This window comes from Elephas maximus, chromosome 1 (genome assembly GCF_024166365.1).
Source record: "Elephas maximus indicus isolate mEleMax1 chromosome 1, mEleMax1 primary haplotype, whole genome shotgun sequence".
Taxonomy (NCBI): domain Eukaryota; kingdom Metazoa; phylum Chordata; class Mammalia; order Proboscidea; family Elephantidae; genus Elephas; species Elephas maximus.
The window spans coordinates 163,727,956-163,755,294 of record NC_064819.1 but is presented as its reverse complement, the minus strand read 5'-3'; the positions used below and the strand labels follow the sequence as shown (position 1 = coordinate 163,755,294).

General features: G+C 39.2%; 1 protein-coding gene across 8 annotated transcripts in view; it reads left to right on the top strand.

Moving 5' to 3' along the window:
- Positions 1-488: 488 nt before the first annotated feature.
- FBXL4 (F-box and leucine rich repeat protein 4) overlaps positions 489-27,339 on the top strand; it is an 88,713-nt gene continuing 61,862 nt past the window's right edge. For 2 of the 8 annotated variants that reach the window (XM_049897709.1, XM_049897646.1), the window contains exons 1-3: positions 489-802; positions 18,350-18,467; positions 19,105-19,688. In XM_049897709.1, coding sequence (XP_049753666.1) covers positions 19,177-19,688 — 512 coding nt within the window. In that variant the 5' untranslated portion in view covers positions 489-802; positions 18,350-18,467; positions 19,105-19,176. Of the gene's footprint in view, positions 803-11,763; positions 12,398-16,915; positions 16,969-18,349; positions 18,468-19,104; positions 19,689-27,339 lie in introns of those variants that run through there. The other 6 variants (XM_049897681.1, XM_049897663.1, XM_049897655.1 and 3 more) reach the window with 6 other exon arrangements.

Below are 27,339 nucleotides of genomic sequence, written 5' to 3'. Positions count from 1 at the left end.
AAGGAAGGAGACTTATTTACTTAAAGTAACTAAAAATGCCTGAGTAAGTGATCCTGTGAGCGTTTTCTTCATCAGAGGTAATAGTCACGGCGTTCTGAATATTGGGAAGGGAATGAACTTGCAGGAAGGATTTATATCTGGGGCAGGATAGAGTTTGCAAACTTGGGAGAAGCATGCAGAGCGCCTACAACAAGTATTCCACTTCTCCTCTGAGGATCCATCCATAATCCCTATCAGTCACCTGATCCACCAACTCTGGAATGAAGAAACGCTAACAGCCCACAAATGGGCTGGCGCTAAACTACGGAGAAATTATTTCGCCAAGGATCTGCAACCACTGCCCGCGGTGGAGTAACTGGGCAATTTGTAGGGCCAGGGAGGCCAGAAAGAAGCTCCGCCCTCGGCCTTGGAGCGGGCGGGCCAGAGCCGGAGCACCGTCGGCCCAGCGGAGCCCGACCTCCTTCCCGGCCCCGCCCCTCCTCGGGCCTCTGCCTCTTCCTTCCGGGTGGCGCTGGGCTTGCTCGCAAGCGCTCGCGCCGAAGCGCGGGAGTCTGGGAGCCGCCCCCCGCGCCCGGGCCTCCCGGCGCCGTCAGGTCGCTGGTGAAGCCCGCGGCGCGCGCCTTCCCCGGACCCTGCAGGTTACGGTCCTGACTTGACTTCTCCCTCCTGCGTGTCTCCGTCTTCTTCCTTCGGTGCTGGGGGCGGGGCGGCGCGCTTCGGGAGCCTGGGCGCCGGGCCCAGGCCTCCGCCGGCTGCCTCTCCGTGCCGCCCGGCCGCGCTTGCCCGAGACCCGGAAAACAGCGTACGTGTCTTGGGCTTTGCTTCTCTGCACTAGTCCGCCTGCAGGGCGCGAGGCCCGGCCCCGGCGTCCGCGCGTGGCGCAGGGTTGTTTCCAGCGCGAACTCTGCAGTTAGCCCAGACCCGTCCGCGGTGCAGTCGGCCACCTGCCTGTCGTCTGTATACTTGTTGCTCATGTGCCTGTTGACTTCCTGTTAACACAGTATGGTTTTTTCTAACCTGGCCCGTGTGTTGTTTCCTCAGGGTTGCCACACAGTTCCTGGCTGCAAGCTTGTTTCTATGTTTAGGGGTGTGTTAGATGATGATGACCACCCACTTGATCTGCTTGTCAGGATGTTTGCAGGGCGGGTGGTTTTGGATTTCATTAATGGTTTCCCAAATGCTTATTGCCACAAAGCCTTGGGATGCATTCGCTTATCGAATTAATACAAATAATTAGAAAAATATGCATAAACCTGGGGTCAGGTAGTTGTGTCTCTGTCTGGCTTTATGCCCTGGAGGACTCATTAACACCAGGTGCTGGCATCTCTGTTCAGGCGAAGAACTCAGCTTGTCTTACTGATTCCTCCTTGCACTGTGCAATTTCCTAAACTCATTTTTTCTTCAAGCTCACTTCATCTTCTCTCCTTCTATACTATATATTGTATCCACTGGATGAGTAGAGGGAGATTATCCAGACACGTCAACGCTCACCTAGTCCTTTATTAAGTTCTTGGGGGAAAGGTGCAGTGTACTTGTCTTTCTAGTCACAATATGAATTACCCCATAGTTGTGGCTTGTTACGTGGCGTGGGGTCCCACTGATGTACATCAGAACAAAACGTTGTCAGATTCTGCGGCGTCTTCAGGCTGACTGGTATGCACAAGGCTATTTTGCAGACACTGTATTTTGAGTGCCTTGCAACCTAGGGGCCTCATCTTCCAGCATAATAATTTGTCGTGATCAGTAGGGTTTTCATTGCTGACTTTGTGAAGTAGATCGCTAGCCTTTCTTTCCTAGTATGTCTTAGACTGGATGTTCTGCAGAAACCTCTCCACCATGGTGACCCTGCTGGTATTTGGAATGGTAGCACCAAGCCACCATGTATGATAAACTGACAGGTGGATGATGGTACCTCGTAGTAGTCATTTTAATTGTTTATTAAATTGGATTCTTCTTTTCACATTTCTTTTTTGAGTACTGATCTCTATTTTGGGGGGATTCGTGAGGGCAGTAGTGGTTCAGTAGTAGAATTCTTACCTCCCGTACGGGGACCTGGGATAGATTCCTGGCCAGTGTACCTCAAATGCGCCACCACCTGTCAGTCAGTGGAGGTTTGTGTGTTGCTGTGATGCTGAACAGGAGCCTCCAGACTGAGACTAGGAAGAAAGGTCTGGCAATCTACTTCTAAAAAATCAACTCACGAAAACCACGTGAGTCACAACAGTCCGATCCCATTGTTCCTGGGTGTTATTGGATTCAATCGTGTCCCTCCAAAATATGTCAGCTTGGCTAGGCCATGATTTCCAGTATTGTGTGGCTCTCCCCCATTTTGTGACCTGATACAATTTTCCTGTGTATTACAAATCCTAATCTATATAATGTTAATGAGGAGGGATGCAGTCTACAGGATTAGGTTGTGTCTTGAGTCAAGCTCTTGAGATACAAAAGAAGTGAGCAGAGAGGAGAGGGACCTCATACCACCAAGAAAGAAGGGCCAGGAGAAGAGCGCATCCTTTGGACCCCGGGGTCCCTGCACTGAGAAACTCCTAGACCCAAAGGAAGGTTGATGACAAGGACCTTCCCCCAGAGCTGACAGAGAGAGAAAGCCTTTCCCTGGAGCTGGCACCCTGAATTTGGACTTCTAGACTCCTAGACTGCAAGAGAATAAAAATTCTGTTTGCTAAAGCCATCCACTTGTGGTATTTCTGTTTTAGTGCCACTAGATAACTGAGACACTGGGGTCGCCATGAGTCTGGGCGGACTCCACAGCAGCTGATAACAACACACCGTGTCAGCACACTAAGGATAATAATTATTTTTCAACTAATGTTTGCATTCACTTTTATTGAAGACCATTTCCTTTAATTGTTTGTTGTTGTTAGGTGCTGTCCAGTCGGTTCCAACTCATAGCAACCCGGAGTACAGCAGAATGAAACACTGCCCTGTCCTGCCTTATCCTTGCAGTCGTTGTTCTCCTGGAGCCCCTTGTTGCAGCCACTGTGTCAGTCCATCTTGTTGAGGGTCTTCCTCTTTTTTGCTGACCCTCTACTAAGCATGATGTCCTTCTCCAGGAACTGGTCTCTCCTGATAACATGTCCAAGATACGGGAGACGAAGTCTCACCATCCTTGCTTCTAGGGAGCATTCTGGCCGTACCTCTTCCAAGACAGATTTGTTCTTTCTTCTGGCAGTCCACGGTATATTCAGTTCTTCTTAGGTCTTCCTTATTCACTGTCCAGCTCTTGCATGCATACAAGGCGATTGACAACATAACGGCTTGGTTCAGGCACACCTTAGCCCTTAAAGTGATATCTTTGCTTTTGAATGAATAAAGAGGTCTTTTGCAGTAGATTTGCCCAGTGCAATGCATCTTTTGATTTCTTGACTACTGCTTCCCTGGGCATTGATTGTGGATCCACTTTAAATGAAATCCTTGATGACTTCAGTGTTTTTTCCATTTATCCTGAAGTTGCTTATTGATCCAGTTGTGAGGATTTTTATTTTCTTTATGTTGAAGTATAATCCATACTGAAGGCTGTGGTCTTTGATCTTGCTTCAAGTCCTTTTCACTTTTAGCAAACAAGGTTGTGTCACGAGTCCTCACCTGATCCTGATGACACGTTCTTCAAATAGTCCGGCTTCTCGGATTATTTGCTTGGCATACAGATTGAATAAGTATGGTGAAAGGATACAATCCTGACGCACACCTTCCCTGACTTTAAACCACTCAGTATGCCCTCGTTCTGTCCAAACAACTGCCTCTTGGTCAATGTACAGCTTCTGCATGAGCACAATTAAGTGTTCTGGAATTCTCATTCTTTGCAATGTTATCCATAATCTGTCATGATCCACACAGTCAAATGCCTTTGCATAGTCAATAAAACACAGGTAAACATCTTTCTGGTGTTCTTTGCTTTCAGCCAAGATTCATCTGACATCAGCAATGATATCCCTTGTTCCATGTCCTCTTCTGAATCCGACTTGAATTTTTGTCAGTTCCCTGTTGATGTACTGCTGCAACTGCGTTTGAATGATCTTCAGCAGAGTTTTACTTGTGTGTGCTATTAATGATATCGTTCAATAATTTCCTCATTCTGTTGGATTACCTTTCTTTGGGATGGGCAGAAGTATGGATATTTTCCAGTTGGTTGGCAAGGTAGCTGTCTTCCAGATTTCTCGGCATAGACGAATGAATACTTCCAGCGCTGCATCTGTTTGTTGAAACGTTTCAGTTGTCTGTAAGATGGCTAACTTCACTCATGTATAACATGCAGATCCATCTTGACTAATTTGTTTCTGGTCTGGAATCCTTCAGAAATCATGAGGGTCAGTGTCAGGTGAGTGATTGGGGTTCTTGAACAGGCTTTGCCTTGGGCATGATGAGTGGGTAGGTGTGGAGTAAAGAATTTAACTCTACCCAAAGGATTTTGTCTTTTCCTTGATTCCTGAGAGATAACCTATAAAATGTTGGAATTTCCTCAATGACTGAGGTATGTTTCATGAGGCCTCCAGGCCATACCTGAGGATTTAAGCTAATACAAGGTGATTCAGGTGGGGGCTGGCCAGGGCAGGAAGACCCACAGCTGATATCAGCTGATCTGAGAAGAGGACATTATTCAATATATCAAACGTACATGATGAGGCCCCAATAAAGGCTGTAGGGAGTGTCTGGGTGGCACAGATGGCTAAGTGCTCGACTACTAGCCAAAAGATTGGCAGTCCAGAGCCACTCAGAGATAGGCCTGGCAGTCTGCTTCCAAGAGTTCACAGCCTTGAAAACCCTATGGAGCAGTTCTACTCTCTATATATGGGGTCACTGTGAGTCAGAATCAACTCGATGGCAGCTAACAACAACAAGCAAAGGCTCTGGACATAGAAGTTTTGAGGGCTTGGTAATAGACGTTGGTGCATGTGGGAGGGGAATGAGTTTGTAGGGTACCCTTCCAGACCTTGCCAATGCATCTTCATTTGTATCCTTTTTGCTTTAGTAAAACTATAATTGTAAGTATAGTGCTTTCCTGAGTTCTATGAGTCCTTCTAGTGAATTATCAAGCCCAAGGAAGTAGTGAGAACCAATAGGTCAGAAGAGAGAAGGCTGGGGACTGCTGAATTTATGGTGGCATCCTGAAAGAGTATTGAGAAAACCCCAAATTTGTAGCCAGCAGGTCAAAAGTGAGGGTGTTGTGGGGATACCCAAGCTTGCAGCTGGCATCTGAGGTCTTGGGCAGACTTGGCAGTCTAGAGGACTGTGCCCTTTAACTTGTGAGGTCTGACCTAATTCCGGGTGGTTAGAGTCAGAGGAAGAAATGTTGCATGTGTATCTGGTGTCAGAACAGAAGTGGGACAGAGAGGAACAGATCTGATAATAACTCAGTTTGGATTGATCCTTATAGTTTGGTGCCATAGAGAAGTGGGACTTGATTTTCCAAATATTAGAACATGCCAACTGGTAGATGTCCTTTAGAGTATGCTGGTTGAAAACAAATAAACAAGGATACCCATAAACAAGGGCATTATATCTCTAACTTGACTCATCATTTGGTCCAAAACAAATGAAGACTAAAGATAAAGTATACAGAGCAGTTCCCTCACCCAAAAAATTCCTTTGTGCAGCCCCTTTGTAGTTAGTGCAGTTAACTCCTCTCTCCTCCTCTACCCCGTGGCAACCACTAATTTGTTTCCCTTCCCTATAGTTTGGCCTTTTGAGAAGTATCATATAAATGAAATCATAATATGGAAGCTTTGGGATCTGGCTTCTTTCACTTAGCAAAATGCATTCAAGATTCGTCTATGCTATTTCCTGAATCAGTAGTTCGTTTCTATTTATTACTGAGTATTACTTCGTTGTACAGATACACCATTATTTATGCATTCATGTGTTGAAGGACATCTTGGATGTTTCCAGTTTGGGGTGATTATGCATAAAGTTGCTGTACACATTTGTATATAAGCTTTTATTTGAATGCAGATTTTCAGTACGTTCAGCTAAATACCTAGGAGTGGGATTCTTGGATCATTTGGTAAAGATCTTTTGAATTTTATAGTAAACTACCAAACTGTTTTCAAAGTGGTTATACCAGTTTGCATTCTCCCTGGCAGTGTTTGCAGCATCCGATGTGGTATCATCTTAAAATTTGATTACTCTGTGATTAACTGTTCCCAGGTTTAAGATATTAAATTCTATCTGTCCCAGGATTGACCCTTGTGAAACTAAGTTTAATACCACTCTTGAGTAAAATGTTTCAGGTTTTAAAAATATATTCAGCTGATGGCCAGCTTGGTGTATCTGCAACTATATTTTTATGTTTTTAATGATAGCTTATTACTCAGTTCCATTTTAGAAATTGATAATTCTAAGTCTACTATATACATTCTTTCCACTGGTCTGAAGTATCTAAAACTGTTACCAAAGACACTGTCAGATTTGTCTGATATTTGTATGTTTCATGCTGTCAAATTCTTACTCATAGATTTTTGCTTGCATTATTTAATAAAAAAGTGTAAGATAATTTAATTTACAAGTAATGACCAACACGTATTCTATTTTTTTCTATTTTCTTGCGTGTATATAGATAATGACTTTTGTTGGTACATTTTAAAAATGTATGTGTGAGTGAGACGTTTCCTTTTCCCTACTCTGCACACTGAGCACTCTGTACTTTCAATACGCCATCAGAACTTGCATGAGTGAATAAAAGAATCTCTATGATTATTAGAGCATTTTATTGCTCCTAGGTAGAGATTCAGAACAAAAATGACATTTCACAAAATAGCGAATTTGTGGAATTTCTCAGCATGTTGTGTGTGACTTATTTGACACGAAGCATTTTGTGTGACTGAGACTGCACTTTATGTGCTTGTGTATATAAGACTGTTTTTATCTACGCAGAATACAAAATCATTACAGTCATGCTACATAACATCCGTTCAGGCGATATCTGACCACATTTACGTCCTTGGTCCCCGGGTTACAAATGTCCTATTTAAGTACAACCCATAGTTACAAACCAACCCCCTTAAAGCCTATTGTATTAAAAATTTGAGATACATACAATGGTTCATAATAACAAATGGGCACCACTTTGCAGTGTGCATCAAAACATTATTATTACTGTTACCATAGTATTTTAAAGATGTTTTAGTGTATTTGGAAGTGTTTCTTTAATTTTTTTACGCATAGAAAGGTACACTATATAGTATATACGAAGACAAACCTTTGACTGATGTTAGATACGAACTATACCTAACTGTTCCAACTTATGTACAAATTCAACTTAAATACAGACGTAGGATTGGAACTCCTTTGTAATCTGGGGACTGTCTGTGTATAGTATGGTGTTCACACAAAATCCAAGATGTCCTTTTTCACGGGATGTATCACGAACATTAAGTGACACGTGACTGTGTACAAAAACCAACTATATTTCTGTATACTAGTAGTGAACAACTAAAACTTAAAAAAGGTTACAGTAGCATTAAAAACATGAAATAATTAGGCATAAATGTAGCAAAATATTTGTAAGACTTGTACATTGAAAATACAAAACATTGCTGAGAGAAGAAATTAAACAAGACCAATAGTGGAGATAAAAATAGAACAATAAAAATTAAGTCAATCTAAAAGAAGAGATAGGAAAATAAAAAAGTATATGCAAAAAAAAAAAAACTTCATACCATACACAAAATTGAGGTAGGTTATAGATTTAATGTAAGAACTAAAACTATAAAATTTGTAGGAAAAAAAATAGAAAATCTTTGTGACCTTGGGCTAGGCCAAGAGTTCTTAGATTTGGACACATAAAAATATACCATACAAGAAAAAACATGATAAATTGTGCTTAATAAAAGTCAGAAACTCTTCCTCTTTAAAAGATAATATCATGAAAATGAAAAAGCAAGCACTGTTTGGGAGAAAATGTAGAACGTATATGTGATGAAGAGCTTATATCTAGAAAATATGACAAAAACAAAAACATGAACTCAAATAATAAGGAAACAAAGTCTGATACAAAATATGGGCAAAATAGACATTTAACTAAAGAAAATACAAATGACAAGCATGTAAAAAGGTGCTACGTTCATTTGCCAATTGAAAAATACAATTTAAAACCATGAGGTGCCACCACCCACCTACTAAAGCAAACCAAACCTGGTGCTACTGAATTGATTCCGGTTCATACTGGATCTATAGGACAGAGTAGAGCTTCCCCATAGAGTTTCCAAGGAGAGACTGGTGAATTCTAACTGCCGACCTTTTGGTTTGCAGCCGAGCTCTTAAGCACGGAACCACCAGGGCTCCACCCACCTACTAGAATGGCTAAAGACTGAAAATACCAACTGATAGGTGAAGATGTGGAGCAACTGAACCCTCATACATTGCTGGTGGAAGTGTGAAATGGTACAGCCATTCTCAAAGGATTTGGTAGTTTCTTTTAAAGTTAGACGTACATTTACACAAGACCCAGCAATCCCACAACCTGGTATTCACCCGAATGAAATTACTTGTACATTAATATTCATTCAGCTTTATTCACAACGGACAAAAACTAGTAACAACCTGAATGTCCATCAACAAATGAATAGATACATCCATACATCCATTCAGCTTTATTCACAATGGGCAAAAACTAGTAACAACCTGAATGTCCATCTACAAACGAATAGATATATCCATAATTCAGTAATAGGAGCAAACTACTGATGTATGTATGTCTCAAAGATATGCTAAGAAAAATTAGCCACAAAAGAGTTGTTCCATTTATATGAAACTCTAGAATAAATGACAGTCTGATACGTAGTGACAAAAAGATCAGTGTTTGCCTGGTGCAGGGAATGGATGAGGGAGTGAATTCATTGAAAGGGATAACCAGGGCACCAGGGAACCCTTTGGACTGATGGAAATGTTCTATATTTTGATTTTGGTGATGGCTATATGGGTCATTGAACTCTATGCTTAAAATGGGATACATTTTTGGAATGTAAATTATAACCGAAGTTAATAGTACACCATTTTTTGTAATTTGCCCTTTTAGCCTAAATGGCTAGTAATGACATCCCTGTGATATTGTACTTGAGTTTTTGTTAGGAAGGCTAACTGTGAATTCAGTGTATTTTTATTAGGTGAACTGTTCTTTGTTTCAACATACAAAGATGTATAGCCAGTATTTGGCTAATATAAATTCACATGATTAGTATGATCTTAATAGCTAGATGGAGGTAACTTTTTTTCTGTCTTCATTAGGTCCGTAAAAATTACCCTCAACCATATATCCTTAGTTTTTAATATTTCAACTTTTAGTTAAATACACCTTATGTATCTGCTAAAGGCTTAAGGTTATTCTAAATTCACAGTTCTTCCATTTAGATGGTTTATTACCCATCATTAAATGATGAAGAGAAAAGGGAAAATATAGATGTCGTAGTAGCCTGTGACATCTGTATCTGTGGTGCCTTATATTATACCTTGTGTAATTTGAAACATGCCCTTCCTTGTCAATTTGTGAGATAGTACCTAGGACAAGAAGAGGATTTCCATCTTCATTGTGTCAGAAAGGAGTCCTGGTGGCGCAGTGGTTAAGTGGTAAGCTGCTAACCAAAAGATTGCAGTTCAAATCCACCAGCCACTCATTGGAAACCCTATGGGGCAGTTCTCTGTCCTGTAGGGTCGCTGTGAGTTGGAACCAATTTGATGGCAACAGGTTTGGTTTTTTTGGTTTGTGTCAGAAAATCATCATTCATTCATCCTACAGCACTGCTCTTTTGCTTTTTAAAGTCAGTACTTTTTTAAAGCACTGACTCCTGTAATTCCTTTTCTTGCTTTTTTGCTACTAATAATTGTATTGGACATATTTCAGAAATTTAGATATGCTTTTTAGACAGTCTAGGACAGAAAAAGAAAAGAGAAGTCATTCTGTCGAATTTTTGTTAGTTGCCATCCAGTCAGCTCTGACTCATGGTGACCTTATGCGTAACAGAATGCCATCTTCGTGATTGTTTGAGTCCATTATTGCAGCTATTGTGTCAATCCATCTCATTAAGGAAAAAAACCTGTTGCCTTCGAGTTGATTCTGACTCATAGCGATCCTATAGGACAGAGTAGAACTGCCCCATAGGGTTTCCAAGGAGTGGCCGGTGGATTTGAACTGCTGACCTTTTGGTTAGCAGCCATACCTCTTAACTACTGCACTACCAAGGCTCCTCTCATTGAAGGTTTTCCTCCTTTTCATTGGCCTTCTACTTTAGCAAACATGATGTCCTTTTCTGGTGATTGGTTTTTTTCCTGATGGCGTTGGCAAAGTAAGCGAATCACAGCCTTGCCATCCTCACTCTAAGAAACTTTCTGGTTGTATTTCTTCTAAGATCTGTAGAATGACCTGTTATCAATTTCTAGGTTAAATTGATTCTAAATCTTATCTCTTTTTCCGACAAGTTTATTCCTAGCCTGAATTCTTTGGCTTAGTCACTGCCGTTTGTTCACCAACTTAGCAGAAGTTTTTGAAGAGCCTGCTGTGTTCCAGACTTTTTCTGTCACAACTTTGCATTTTCGAGCTCTACCAGGATTCTTGGAAGAGGGAAAGATGATGTTTACATCTCTGGTTTTCAAGATTATCCCTCTGCCTTTAGTCCTTTTGGGCTTTACTTCTTTCTTCATCACCCATCCCCTTTTACTTCGCTTTTCCCCTGTGCATTTTCATTACTTGTTCTCTTGCTAATTTCTTTAGGGCAGTTTTTGTTTTTTGGATAAGTTCAGGCTTCCAGACACATTACACCCTTTCAGCATCCAGGCCTGAGCATCTTTGCTGCTCATGTGGTAACTGCGTTATAGACTATCCTTAACTTCTTGTACTTACATCTTGGTTATCTGCGTCTAGAGCGTTGGGGCCTCTTCCTGGCTGGATCTCCTGCTATCTCCCTTCTGATTCGTTTGCCTAGATTTTCAAGAAGCTTTTAGACCAGACAGGAGGCTGTTTTATTCCTGTTGATTCACTTGGTTCAGTGAAGAATTCCACCCATTTGTTTTGCATCAGATCCTTATTAATTAAAAAATATAATAGACATGTTTTAACTGGAGGAGAATTTACTTAGAGGAAGAGGGCACACATAAAGTGGTAAGATACCAGCCCCAGTAGTTTCCTGACTGACACTTACATTTTTATAATGTATTAGTTTTAAGCGTATAGTACAATGGGAAGGTAAATAGTTATGATGAAGAAAAAAAAAATGCTTTTGCTAACACTCAGCCTTTGCTCTTCACCAATGTATCTAACACCAGAATGATATTAGCCTGTCTTTTTTTGTCCTTGCTCTTATATTATCACCTCTCTTGGCCTGTCTCTTCTTGCTCTTAGGTTATCTCTCCCACCTCCCCTTTTTCTTAAGGAACTTCTTTTTCTCCCATACCTTTTCCAGTTCTCCATAATCAACCTATGGTCTTAATATAGATTTGGAGTGTTAAAAAATCATTGTATTTGAAGAAATAGTTTTCTTTTACCTCTCCAATCATCTCTCTCATGAATCAATCTTTAATTTCAATCAGAGTGTCTTTGTGGCCAGAGTCAAGTCTCTCTTATGTATTCAGTGACTTCTTTTGTACTAATAAAAGTTACCACTTTTTTATATTCTCTTTGAACAGTCAGATTTCAATATGTATACTATTCCTTCCTGGATGGCTTCAGAGAAGTTCTTACATTTGATTCTTACCTACTGTGTTTCAGTTTTTATTATCCATTTTTTTTCCTTCTTTTTCTCTATATCAAGATATGAAACTTTTTTGCTTCATTTATTGGTCTACATGTGCTTTACCTTGAAGAGTCATAGATTTAGTTTCTGGTGCTGATTTTAAGCTCATTTATTTTAATTCTCTTCATGCCATCTACTCTGCCAGGCTTGATCCCAAAAATAGAACAAATGTTTATTGAGCGTATATGATGTGTTAGGCCCCAAGCGTATGGTTATAATGAAGGCACATTCTCTGAACTTGAGGAATTCATAGTGTATTGGGGTAGAGAAATATATTGTCTGCACTGTGATTCTCAGTGGTTTGACAGTTATGTAATGATGTGGAAATACTCCAAGATGTGATCAGCAAATCAGTTGTAAGGGAAGTTTCTTTGGGGATGTGGCCTGCATCCAGTATATATACAGACGTGGGGACAAAGCTTCCTCTTGCTTGGCACCCTGCATCTGGCTCGTCATCATCTGACCTCCAGTTCTTGGCATTCTTGCCTGTCTTACCCACTGATCTTGGATTCATTAGCCTCTACAGCCTGTGAGCCAGCAGCCTGCCATCTGACCTGCCGATTTTGAGTCTGTCAGCCCCTGCAGCTACGTGAGTCAGGAGAAGCATCCTGCCTGATGTCTGACCCACGGACTTGGGACTTGTCAGCCTCTACAACTGCGTGAGCCATTTTCTTAAGATAAATCTCTCTCTCTTTATATATATATGTATACATTTTTACATACACACACACACACTTCACTAATTTTGTTTCTCTGGAGAACCCAGCCTAAGACAGCAGATAACTGAAATGGCACACAAAATGTAAGAGCAAAGGAAAAGTGGGTAGTGAATATGGTGTGAATTAAGGTATGAACCTGACATTGAAGGATGAATGAGAGTATGCCAAGCAGTGAGCAGAGAAAGAGAGGCCATTCCAGAGCCACCCAGCCTCAGCTGATGACTTGAAGATGTTGATGTGTGAAAGCATAAGTACTGTTGAGGGCACAGATATTCTGGTGGGTCTACAGCAAGGGTTCGGGTGTGGCAGCGCAAGGGAGAGGGAGATAGACCAGTGCAAAGGTAGGGGGAACGTCCTTATATATCATGTCATCAAAAAGGCCTTCCTGTAATGGTAGCCTTATATATTTAAAAGACATGAGGAGGAAGATGACCCAGGAAGGAGGTTGAGAAGAAGGAGGAGATCTAAGAGCATGTGGTGGTATAGAAGCCTGGAGGGGAAAGACTAGGAGAGGGGCTGACTATGTCAGATGCTGCACCAAATTAAGGTACAGTTCCACTCTTCATTGATATTTTCCTCCATTCCCCCATATCTTCATTTTTAGATTCTACCCGAAAAGCCCTTTTCTCAAAATAGTGTCTTTTGATCAGTTTCAGCAGGATTCATGAATTATAACATTTAAGGTTTGGCCTTTTTTTCTTGATTTGCCACAATCTTATGCACTCTGTTGCATATTGGTGGTATCCTGCAAAGCTATCTCAACCCTTACTTTCTCTATCACTTATTAGCATGTCTTTGTAGACTATTTTGCAAGTGAGAATTGTGTTACTACTTTCTTTCAAAATATGACTGTGCTTCTTTATTGTCTGTCATATCTTTTTTCCATGTCTTTTTACTTTAATATAAGTTGAGAATCCTCTTTTGAGTTTTAAAATTGTTATCCAGATTTGAAAGAAAATTATCATCCAGGTTGCATGAAAATCACAATCCACAACCTAGCCTTTTCCTTGTCCTGGCTCTGATTCATTCTCATTGCCTCCCTTTGTTTATTTCACAAAGAGTCCTTTTCCTTCCTCCCCTTACCTCTGCAGAAGCACAAACCATCTTCTCTGCAGTTCCTGCCATCCTGCTTCTCTCCGCCTCATCGACTCCCCATCTCACTTCAAATCTCAGTGGTAAACATATGTTCTCCCTTGTCTATACCTCTTAATTTCTCTTTTCCACTGTTACAGCTTTCCTTGTAATTGTATTATTTAACTTTGTTAAGCATTTTATAATATGAAAGATGTGGTTGAAAATAAAGTTGTATTATAATAAAATCATGTATAAAGCAAGTTGTTTCCCAAGGAGTATGAAAGTCTCATGATACAAATAAAAAGGGTTGTTTCATATTCCTAGATTATGCTAGTATAAAAGATCAGTGTGTTGTGGAGACTTTCCCAACCCATAATCATTGTTGATTACTGATTGGGTTAAGCAGCTAATAAAGACCACCCTATTTCTAATTTTGACTTTTTGTTAGATAGGAAATAATGTTTTTTGTTTTTTTTTAAAAATGTTGTGAGAGTCTATAAAGTAGCTTTTTGAATAAACTGGAAGAGAAAGTACCTCTTGAAAGGTTTATTTTATAATCATCCTCTTGGACAAATTTGATATTTATTTGTGTCAAGTGGGACCAAAATCTTTTTGTCTTTGATTCCCATTCTCCTCATAAAATAGAGTTATTGTATCTTTTACATTTTGTTTATTGCCCATTGGGATGTTCATTGGTTATCCCAAATCACCTCCACACTTTTGCAAAAGTCCAGACAGTACATACATGGACAATTTGGGCTTTCTGCATTGGTTGTTGTTGCCCATATGAGTCCTGAGACAGTGGCACTGCTCCCCCTTTCAGCTTCACTTCCCAGGGAAAAGTAGAGGGAGCTATCCTTTCTTCTCCATATGCTCTTCCCCACCCCCAAAACACTTCTGTGTGTCATCTTAGTAGATTGTGAAGGAGTTTAGAATCAATGAAGGGTGTTAACAATAGGTTTACACATTTCGCTTTTTTATTTGTATGCCTTATTTACTTTCAAAAACAGGTTTTAGATTCTGTTATATTGAATAAGACTGTAGGGAAAAGAATAAATATATTGATTCTTACACTGCTCTTCTTTCAAAAAAAATTTCTTTTATCATTTTTAGCTTTATCTCACAGAAAATTAACTCTCAAAATTACACTTATCCATAGTTAGAAAAAACAAAGCATCCATTTTGCGTTTCTCTTCTGTACTAAACTATGAACGTATAATACATATGTACATTTCTTTATAATTTATAACTCACGTATGTTGCCACAATGTAAAATTTTACTTCAAAAATTTTTATTTAACTTTAAAACAACTTAAAAATTGTATAACCCATATGACAGTCTTAATGTATTTAATATTACCTGATAACCCACAATAGTAAAAGCCACCTGGTAAATAGTTATAAATCTTGTGGCTTGGTATGTCAAACAGAATTTGATTTTCACAATTTGTCTTAATCTTCATTTTGCCAAAAATGATTAGAAAAGCTCACATGAATAATATTTTGTAGATGCTTCCTTGGTTTTATAAAACTGCTTTACTCTTATGATTAATACGGTTTTAGAAAGAAAGTGGAAGGAGCTTAGTTGAAGCAGTTCATAGATTATAGAGTAAGAAATGATGTACAAAGATTATACAGTGAAACTTATCCATCCATCTTGGCAAACAGTTTTCTGTCCTTCCCATGGTGATCCCCAGGAATACAACATCCAGTCTTCCAATTTAGCTGATCTGTCAATTAAGTCAGGTGCTTGTTATTTAGTTGTTCTTTATTTCCTAGATTTACTTTTACAGTTTAGCTCTACAGCAGTCCCCCTTTACTCGCAGGGGATTCATTCTAAGACTCCTGTGGATGCCTGCAACCGCAGATAATACTGAACCCTATTGTCCTGTGCATCCATACCGATGATAAAGTTTAATTTATAAATTAGGTACAGTAAGAGATTGACAACAGTATTAATAAGATAGAACAATTATAACAACATGCTGTAATAAAAGTTATGTGAATGTGGTCTCCGGGTTCAAGATTTTATTATGCTACTCGTTTAACACTTTAGAACTGGGGCTGACCACGGGTAATGAAACCACAGATAAGGGGGGGCTACTGTATGTCACTGGTTCTTTTTCTTTTAAGAAAGAAAAGGACCAAGTAACTTTTTTTTGGAAAATGACCCATTTAAATTTACCTGGAGGCCTATTTTGAAATAAAGTATATATTTTAAGAGAAAAAGCTGTATCTCAAATTTTGGTGCTAAGGATTAGAGATTTTTGTAGTTGTAAAAAAAATTTTGACAGGTTTGTACTCGTGGTAGGTGAACAGTTTGAATAAAGAAGTGATATAACTAGATAATTGTTTTTCCCCACATCCGTAACATTACCTGCGCTTCAGCACTCGGTGTTACATGTCCTGAGGGGAGTCTGGTTCATTGACTCATGATTTATCAGCATTAAGAGTATGTGCTGCAGAAAGATCTTATTTACTTTAATAGGTGCTTTGTTACCCTTCTCCAGACAAAGTCTTATTCAGATTGTTCTATTATTTCTTGTTCTTGGGTTACAGATTTCCTGCATCTGCTGACTTTACTGACTGCCTCCATTTGGTTCATTTTCTCCTGTGTCCTGTGGTTTTTTTTTTTTTTTTTTTTTAACTGTGATGCATCTTCTATGAGGGCTTAGTCTGCTCTGGGTTGTGGAAGCATCCTTGCAAAGAGGTTCTACATTTGTCCCTACCACACCTTAAAGTTTAAAGTGTTTGGAATTACTTAAAACTATATATTTTTTTGGCTTGCTTGTGGTGGGGGAAGTGATCCTAAGTCATGAAGGAAATGTGAATTTAGGTCCATACTGTATGCATGGTACATGCCTGTTACAGATTGAATTATGTCCCTCAAAAATGTTTGTCAACTTGGCTAGGCCATGATTCCTGGTGTTGTGTGGTGGTTCTCCATTTTGTGATCTGATGTATTTATCCTGTGGGTTGTAAATCCTAAACTCTATGATGTTAATGAGAAGGGTTGCAATCTACAGGATTAGGTTGTATCTTGAGTCAATCTCTTTTGAGATATAAAAGAGAGAAGCAAGAAGAGAGGAGAAGGACCTCATTACCACCAAGCAAGGAGAGCCTGGAGCAGCGTATGTTCTTTGAACCCAGGGTCCCAGCTCTGAGAAGCTCCTAGACTAGGGGAAGATTGATGACATGGACCTTCCCCCAGAGCCGACAGAGAAAGGCTTCTCTTAGAGCTGGTGCCCTGAATGCGGACTTCTAGCCTCCTAAACTATGAGAAAATACATTTTTGTTTGTTAAAGCCACCCGCTTGAAGTATTCCTGTTTTAGCAGCACCTGGTAACTAAGGCAATGCCTAATAGGGTTCTAATTTCCCTCTAGTGACTCCCTCCACTGCCTCAGTTGATGTCATGCCTCCTCAAGCTTCCCGGCCAGTAAGTTCAGTTTTCATAGTTCCTGATTTCCTAGATAGGCTTCCTGAGACTTGGTTTTGTGAAGGTTCTTCCAAATGTGACCCATGACTTGGAATAATCTCTGCTTGGGTGGCAGAAAGCCCCCTTCTAACCATTAAGGCCCATAACTGGTTCCATGAGTCAAGTTAGTTTCTGTTTGACTTTCTTCTCTGCTTCTCACAGCTGTGGGTTTTCCTTGTGTGTTTCAAGCTCAGCTCTTTATTTACATTTTATTAAGCATTTCATTGTGTTTGAATTTGGCTGGGGTTGAGAGGTGGAGGGATGTTGTTACATAATTTTAAATGTTTCCAGACTTTTATAAAAAACTTTTTTTTTGGTTGCTTATCTCCATTCTAGCAACATACCAAACATTTTATGCCTACTACACATACACTTAGCACTGTGAAAAATAAAGATGTTTGCCTAGATTCCCGCCTTTAAGAAACGCACTCCTAATCTCCACTCTTGTGGAGCTAGGACATAGATCTGATACAAATGGAAACCAGTAGGTTCCAGAGAGTAAGCCTTATTAGTCATAAAAAGTGTACTTATGTGGAATAAAGTAGTTGGAAAAGGAATGATAGAGGAAATGAGACTTAAAATATGAAGGGCGATTAGAACTTGACTGGGTTGATTGTTAGACAACAAGAGATGGATCCAGTTTGAATAGAGCCTTGAAATGCCAAGCCAAGGAATTTAGATTATATTTTGTAGGTTAGAGAAAGCCATTGGAGATATTTGAATGGGAAAGACCTTTAATGCAAGTCATATTTTGCAATCTTAATTCTAAAGTTTTGGAAGGCTCACATATTTCTCTATTAAATAAAAGTTAATACATTTTCCTTCTTTTACGGAGGAGAAGTTAAATTCAAGACTTTACAGGTACAAAAATAAGTATGTTTGATTTCTTATTTATATAGACAGGTAGTCACCTATTCAATGTGGACAGCAGCCAAGCCTGATTATAAGCTAGTAGAGTTGGCTGGGAACAATGGCAGCTGCTGGGAGAGCTCAGGCAAGACTCTTCTCATGGATTCCTCTTGATTGTTAAAGGCTGCAAACTAATTCAAATTTTACAGAGCTGTTTGATGCCAATAAAATGTGTCTACAGACATAGTTTGATGCATAAGCTATGGGTTTGTGACCTTTATATAGAAAGGATTCATTAGTATATTTTTGTTATATTTTGTGCTAAATTTAAAAATATTAATTACCCAAAATTGTCTACAAGGTTCAGAAAAATGTGACCTGCTACAATTTGAATACTATGTCTAATAAATGGCTATGTATAATAATAATCTTTTGGTGTATTTGACTTCTTAAGTTGGAAATAAAAATATATTCTGAAACTTTTGTCTTACAGGTAAGAAAATGTCATATTTCAGCCTTTGTACCTGAAGTCAGAATGCAAATTTCAGTCCGCATGGATGAGTGCCAACTTTTGCATTTCCTCTGTGTATCCTGTGACCATTCAATCTGGGGTGAGTGATTTCTAAGTATAGCTGGCAACAGACCAGATGGCAGCCAGCAGTGGACTACCCCAAAAAATAATGCTAAGAGTTATAAATTAAACACTGTCTGGTGATCTGTGATGTGTAAGGCAGTTAATTTAGTTGGTCTGGATTAACTGTCAACTCCAGAAAGCTACATTCCCATATTATGAAATCTGTACTTAACATGTTTGGAAGAAAGTAATAATTAATAGAAAATCATTTGTTAAAATGTGAAATTACAGCAATTCTTCTGAATTTACGGCAGCATTTTAGTGGTTCACCATGTGTTCTAAATTTTAATTTTAAAAGTTCAAGGATTTAGGTTGTTGAATGATGGGTACAATTTTGTATGAAATAGATCTTTTTGGATCATACATCTTCCATTGCCTTAAATACCAGTTTTGTTTCTCATATGGCATAAAATTGTATACATTTATAATATTTAGTTTTCTTAGAAATACATTAGATGAATTCTTTATTCCAGAGATTCACATTTTCAGTTTAAAACTTGTTTTTTTTGGAGTTTTGTCCTGGGAAATTACACTGGGGGAAAAGCCTGTTAGTTACCTTTTCCATGCATTTTTCTGCTTATTTATTTTACTTCACCAAGCCATTCATTTTTTAGAACATCCTTCAAAGAGCTCATGCATCGTACTGAGGACACCTGACCTTTCGAAGCTTCATAATTCACGTCTAGATGTCACCAGTCTTTCCCATGTTAACAGTTCTGACTATGTTTTATTATATATGCCTTCGGCGCCGAGCCAGGACAGCTACAAGAGGAGAAATGATGAACAGCCATAGGACTATAGAATCAAACAGCCGGACTTCCCCTCTCAATGCAGAGGTGGTCCAGTATGCCAAAGAAGTAGTGGATTTCAGTTCCCATTATGGAAGTGAGAATAGTATGTCCTATACCATGTGGAATCTGGCAGGTGTACCAAATGTATTCCCAAGTTCTGGTGACTTCACTCAGACAGCTGTGTTTCGAACTTATGGAACATGGTGGGATCAATGTCCTAGTGCTTCCTTGCCATTCAAGAGGACGCCACCTAATTTTCAGAGCCAGGACTATGTGGAACTTGCTTTTGAACAACAGGTGTATCCTACAGCTGTACATGTTCTGGAGACCTATCATCCTGGAGCAGTCATTAGAATTCTGGCTTGTTCTGCAAATCCCTATTCTGCAAGTACACCAGCTGAAGTACGGTAAGACTTGTTTTTAATGACCTAACTTATATGGCTGAAAAGCCTTGATTGCTGTAATATTTGATGGTCTTTTTCGCCCCCTTATTGGAAACATTTGTTTAAGCAATTTAAAGAAATTTGATTTTTGAAATTTCCTTTAATATGTTGTAGGGGAGGAAAAAATCACACTATGCATTCTTCATACCTGTTAACACCCTACACAGTAATATTAATAGACTGTGAGATTTGTCATAGAACTTACCACACATGAAAAGCACCGTTTGAACTAATTGGGATATGGGCCAATTTGAGAAGCCGGTAGGAAATATGACTTCTAAAATATTTTCAAACAGGCATCATGTTACTACTTTTAAATACTTTGAGTAACTCACAACAGGCCTATAGAATCATATCTGCAGAAGGTTCTTAGGGGATTAGCTTTACTATTTGGTGGATGTTTTTGTTACAGCATGTTCATTTAAAAATGTTGCCTCAAGTAATTTATGCATTCCTCCTAAAAGTCTATTTGCATCATTAATTTGCATAGCAGCTCCCTTCTCTTTCTTTCTCTCTTTTTGTAGTTCAATCTGATTTTTTAATATAATTATTTGACTAGGTCATAAATCTACATTGTTCAAAAATCTAAAAAGTATATATAATGCAGTCTCACATATACCCTGTTCCCTGTGTACCTAGGATCCATCTGTCTTCCAGAGAAACTGCATTGTCGGTTTCATTTGTGTTGTATTTTTCCAGAGTTTCTCTATGCTGATACAAGAAAATACTAATATACGTTTACTTCCTTTATATACAAAACTAAGCATACTATTCACATTGTTCCATACTTGGCATATTTCACTTAGTAGTATCTATGAGTCGGAATCGACTCGACAACAGTGGGTTAGTGGGGTTAGTATATATTGGATGCTTCCAATATAAATACAAAGAGAGCTTCCTCATTATCTTTTTTGTAGTTGCAAGTAATGCACAGTGTATATGTACCCCAATTTTTTAACCAGTCCCCTGTTGATAGGCACTTAGATGTTTCCAGTCTTTACTATTGCAAACATTTGACAGTAAATAACATTGTCATAAGTCATTTCGCATGTGTGCAAGTGTATCTGTGGGATAAATTCTGAGAAGGATTCCTGGGTTAAGGATGTATGCATTTGTAGTTTTGATGTGTAGAGCCAACTGCCCTCCAAAGAGTCTGTGCCAATTTATAGTCCCACCAACAATGTCTGTGTATGCCTGTTTTGCCAAAGCCTCATCCACAGAACTTGTTAATAAATTTTAATATATTTGCCAATTTAATAGGTGAAAAAAATGATACCTAATTTTAATTTTTTTATTATCTGTGAGATTGAACATCTTTTCATGTGTTTAAGAGCCATTTATGTTTCATTTTCCTTGAACTATCTGATCATATTATTTGCCCATTTTTCTATTATGTGTTCAGTTCTTATCGGGTTTTGATGCTTTTTATATCACTTTATTAATTTACTCATTTATTAAATATTTGCATGACTACCATGTGCTGGTAACTATTCTAGGTATTGGAGATATATCAGTGAACAATGAACAAAATGGACAAAAATCTCTGCCCTTATGAGCTTATTCTATTGTGAAGAAAGAGAGACATAAATTAAGTACGCAAATTACATGGTAAATTAGTAAGTGATAAATACTGCACTGAAAAACAAAGCATGGAAGGAGAGGTACAGTTTAACTGGGTGGTCGGGGAAGGACTCACTGAGAAAGTAATACTTGAGCAAAACATGAAGGTGAAGGGAGCAAGCCATGAAAGTTATCTAGAGGAAAGGCACTGTAGGCAGAAAGGAACAGCAAAGATAAGGGCCTGGGGTGGAAGTATACCTTGTATGTCAAGGAGTAATAAGAAGGCCAGTGTGGCTGGAGTCCAGTGAAGGAGAGTTGCGGCAGGAAATAAGAGCAGAGCGATGATAGTGGAGAGGCAAGTGGATTAGGGCTTGGTTGATCTTTGTAAGCACTTTTACGCTGAATGAAAGTGGCAAGCCATTGGAGAATTTTGAGCAGACTTCATCAGACTTATATTCTAATAGGACCAGTCTGCCTTTTGTGTTGAGACTAGACTAAAGGGGGATAAGAGGGGAGACAGGGTATTATAATAATCAAGGTGAGAGGGGTAGTGCTTTGAACTAGGGTTATAGTAGTAGCAGAAATGGTGACAAGTGGTTAAATTATGTATGTATTTTAATACAGACAGATCGAATATGTGGTAAGAGAGAGAGAAAGAGAACAAAGGAGAGAAGATTCACATATAACTCCAAGGCTTTGGACCAGAGTAACTGGAAGGATTGAGTTATAAGTAACTGAGGTGAAAGATTATGGGAAAATAAGTTTATTTCTGGTAGGTAGGGGAGGAGCAGTGTTAAGTTTGAGATTCCTGTTGGACATATTCTTGGAGATATCCAAGAGACAGTTCGATACACTAGTTTGAAGTTCAAAGGGAGGTATGGGCTGGTGATGATAAATTTAAGAGTCTTCAGCATAGAGAAGGTGTTTAAAGTTGAGAGTACCAAATGAGAAGAGTGAGAATCAAGAACAGAACCCTGGAGTACTACAAGTTATAGAGCTTGAGAAGATGAAGATGAAACAGCAGACGAGAAGCAAGCAAAGTACAGGAGAGGCCAGTGAGGTAGGAGGAGAACCAAGAGAGTGTGGTATTCTAGAAGCCAAGTGAAGCCAGTGTTTCCAGGAGGCAGGAGTAGTCAACCATGGTAATGTTGCTGAGAGGTGTAGTAAGATAAGAACTCAGAATTGATCATTGATTTTAGCTATGTGGAGGTCATGGTGACATTGATCACAGTAGTTTTGGAGTAGTGGTAGGGAAACATTCCTGAATGGAATGGGTTTAAGAGAGAATGGGAGGAGAGGACTTAGAAATGCAAGAATTGGCTATTTTTTAGGAATTTTGATATAAAAGAGATGAGAAAAATGGGAACCTATCTGGACAGAGGTGCCAGGAGAGGGTTTTGTTAAGATTGGACAGAGTATAGTGTGTATGTCTCATATAGGAATAATATAGTGAGAGAAATTGGTGATATGAGAGAGATGGGAAAAGTGCTGGGGTAATGCTATTGAGTAGCTAAAGAAGATGGATTCTTATGCGCTGGTGGAGGAGATGACTGTAACCAGGAGCGTGGGCATTTGTTTCATTCACAGAAAGTAAAAGAAAGGTTCAGAAGCTGGTAGTTGGGTAGACAAGAAGAAAACATGTGGAAATTCTCTTCTGATTGCTTCTGTTTTCTCAGTGAGGCCAGGCTCATTAACTTTGAGTGAGGGTGGGCAAGGAAACGTTGCAAGTGTGACTAGAAAGGTAAAGGTATGGAATAATCATTTCAGAGAATGAGAGGATTAGGGAAATGATGTGTAATTGCCAGGAAATATTATGACCAACTTAAAGTTAAATAACTTTATAAAATACGGAAATTAATCCTTTGACTATGATATGTTGTTGTTGTTGGGTACTATCAAGTTGGTTCCAAGTCATAGCAACCCTGTGTACAACAGAAGGAAAACACTGCCAGGTCTTGCGCCATCCTCATGATCCTTGCTGTGTTTGAGCCCATTGTTGCAGCCACTGTGTCAGTCTATCTTCCCCTTTTTGCTGACCCTCTACTTCACGAAGCATGATGTCCTCCAAGGATTGGTCCCCCCTAATAACATGTCCAAAGTACATAAGAGGAAGTCTCACCATTTCTCTTCTAAGAAACATTCTGGCTGTATTTTTTCAAAGACAGATTTGTTTGTTCTTTTGACAGTCCGTGGTATATTCAGTATCCTTCACCAACACCATAATTCAAAAGCGTCAGTTCTTTGGTCTCCCTTATTCATTGTCCATCTTTCGCATGCATGTGAGGCAATTGAAAATACCACATAGTCCTCAGAGTGACACCTTTGCTTTTGAACACTTTGAAGAGGTTTTTTGCAGCACACTTGCCCAACGCAAAATGTCATTTGATTTCTTGACTGCTGCATCCATGGGCATTGATTATGAATCCAAGTAAAATGTAATCCTTGACAACTTCACTATTTTCTGCATTTATCATGATGGTGCTCATTGGTCGAGTTGTGAGGATTTTTGCTTTCTTTATGTTGAGGTGCATCCATACTGAAGGCTGTAGTCCTTGATCTTCAACAGGAAGTGCTTCAAGCAAGGTTGTGTCATCTGCATATCACAGGTTGTTAATGAGTCTTCCTCCAATCCTGATGCCTCTTTCTCCTTCATGGATATATCCAGCTTCTTGGAGTATATGCTTAGCATAGAGATTGAATAAGAATGGTGAAAAGGTTCAACCCTTACACACACTTTTCCTGATTTTATACCATGCAGTATTCCCATGTTCTGTTCGAACAGCTGCCTCTTGAGCTATGTACAGGTTCCTCGTGAACACAATTAAGTGTTCTGGAATTCCTGTTCTTTGCGATGGTACCCATAATTTATTATGATCCGCGCAGTCGAATGCCTTTGGATAGTGAATTAGACATGGGTAAACATCCTTCTGGCATTCTCTGCTTTCAGCCAAAATCCATCTGACATCAGCAAAGATAATCCTTGTTCTACATGCTCTTCTGAATCCAGCTTGATTTTCTGGCAGTTTCCTGTGGATGTACTGCTGAAACCATCTTTTACTTGCATGTGATGTTAATGATAAACCAAACCAAACTGAACCAAACCCAGTGCTGTCGAGTCGATTCTGACTCAGCAACCCTATAGGACAAGGAGCACCTGGCGGATTCAAACTGCTGACCCTTTGGTTGGCAGCTATAGCACTTAAGCACTATGCCACCACGGTTTCCAATGATATTGTTTGATAATTTCCACATTCCTTTGGTTCACCTTTCTTTAGAATGGGTACATATATGGATCTCTTTTAGTCAGTTGGGCAGGTAGCTATCTTCCAAATTTCTTGGCATAGAGTATGAGTGCTTCCTGCATTGCATCTGTTTGTTGAAACATCTCAGTTGGTATTCTGTCAGTTCCTGGAGATCTTGTATTTCACCAATGCATTCAGTGCAGCTTGTACTTCTTCCTTCAGTACCATCAGTTCTCGATCATATGCTACCTCCTGAAATGGTTGAATATCAGCCAGTTCTTTTTGGCACCGTGACTCTGTGCATTCTTTCCATCTTTTGATGCTTGCTGCATTGTTCTTCATTTTGCCTATAGTATCCTACAATATTGCAACTTGAGACTTTTTTTTTTCCTTCATTTGTTTCACCTTGAGTAATGCCAAGCATGTTCTCCCCTTTTGGTTTTCTGACTCCAGATGTTTGCACATTTCATTATAATACTTTGTCTTTTCGATGCCCTTTGAAATCTTCTGTTCAGCTCTTTTACTTTATCATTTTTTCCTTTTGCTTTAGCTACTCTGGAGCCCTGGTGGTGCAGTGGTTAAGAGCTTGGCTGTGAAGCAAAAGGTTGGCAGTTTAAGTCTACCAGCGGATCCTTGGAAACACTATGGTGCAGTTCTCCCCTGTCCTATAGAGTGGCTATGAGTTGGATTTGACTTGACAGCATTGTTTGGCTCAGTTTTGTTAGCTACTCTATGTTCAAGAGCAAGCTTCAGAGCTTCTTTTGACATCTGTTTTGGTCTTTTCTTTCTTTCCTGTCCCTTTAGTGACCTTTTGATTTCTTCATATCTGATGACCTTGTTGTCATCCCACAACTCGTCTGATTTTCAGTCATTATTGTTCAGTGCGTCAGATCTGTTCTTGAGATGGTCTCGAAATTCAGGCAGGATATACTCAAGGTTGTACTTTGATTCTTGTGGACTTGTTTGAATTTTCCTCAGCTTCAGCTTGAACTTGCATATGAGCAGTTGATGGTCTATTCCGCCCCTGGCCTTGTTCTGACTGATGATATTGAGCTTCTCCACAGTCTTGTTCCACAGATGTAGTCAGTTTGATTCCTGTGTATTTCATCTGGTGAAATCCATGTGTATAGCTGCCATTTATGTGGTTGAAAAAAAGTATTTGCAGTGAACAGGCCATCAGTCTTGCAAAATTCTATCATGTGATCTCCGGCATTGTTTCTCTTACCAATACCTTATTTTCCGACGACTGGTCCTTCTTCTTTGTTTTCAAATTTTGCATTCCAATGCTAATAATTAATCATTGCATCTTGATTGCATTTTTGACCAATTTCAAGACTGCAGAAATTGGTAAAAATCTTCAATTTCTTCATCTTTGGCATTAGTAGTTCGTGCATAAATTTGAATAATAGTCGTAGTAACCAGTCTTCCTTGTAGGTGTATGGGTATTATCCTGTCACTGACAGTGTTGTACTTCAGGATAAATTTTGAAATGTTCTTTTTGACAATAAATAGCTATAATAGCAATAAAAATTGGGGAACTGATAGACAGTTGTAAGTATTGACTTTTCTACATAGGCATAAGAGGAAATGGAATGTATGGCTAATTCCCTCCGTATATAACTGCCCCCTTTGCCATGAGACCAGAAGAACTGGATGATGTCTGCCTACCATTAGTGAACATTTGATCAAAGATTGTGCAGAAGAATCATGATCAAAAGAGGGAAAATGCAGAATAGAGTTTCAAATTCTAATGGAATTCAGTAGAGTTCAGATTTTTTGGAGCCGTGGAGGCTGAATGAGCCCCTGAAATTATTGCCCTGAGATAATCTTTAAACATTAAACAAAAAATGTCCCCTGAAGTCTTCTTAAAACCAAACAGTAGTTTAGCTTAACTCGTAAAGGATGTCTGCATTGTGCCTCTTTAAGATTTATCCATACGGGGTCGAATTTGACAAAACAACTCCAAAGATTAGATGGAGAACTTAGGGGCATTGAGTTTACGTTAATGGGGGAGGAGGACTTCAGAAAAGGAGGATGAAAATGGCTGCACAGCTTGAAGAATGTAATCAGTGCCACTGAATTGTACATGTAGAAATTGTTGACTTGGTGTATGTTCTGCTGTGTATATTCTCAGCAACAAAAATAAAATAAAACAACAGATGAAATGCTGGCATCACTTACCATCACTATCATTTTCATAAAGGAAACCTCAATTTATACCAAGAAATTATAGCAATCAGAATCTGAGAATAATGAACTTTTGGCAATTTTACAGCGACTTATATGTATATATATATATATATTTTTATATGTATGTGCGTTTTTTTGTATACACCAGTATACATTCTCTTACTTTTCACAATTTAGTCATGGAAAACTCCATCTGGTACTATTGTTTGGGAACCACTGGATTATATTGCCTATTACTTTAGTTGAATACATAGTTTTTTGCCCACCTTAGAAGTTAGTCAACAAGAGAGTACATCAGATAGCCCGCACAAACCACAGCCTTGTTTAGCCTGAGACCAGAAGAACTAGATGGTGCCTGGCCACCGCTACCGACTGTTCTGACCAGGGACACAATAGAAGGTCCCAGATAGAATGGAAGAAAGATGTGGAACAAAACTCAAATTCCTAAAAAAGGCCAGCCTTACTGGACCAGTAGAGACTAGAGGAACCCCTGAGACTGTGGCTCTAAGATACCCTTTTAACTTAGAACTAAAGCTGCTCTCGGAGGTCGCCCTTTACCCAAATAATAGATTTGCGTATAAAATTAATAGTATCACCCGTGAGTACTGTGCTCGCATAAATAA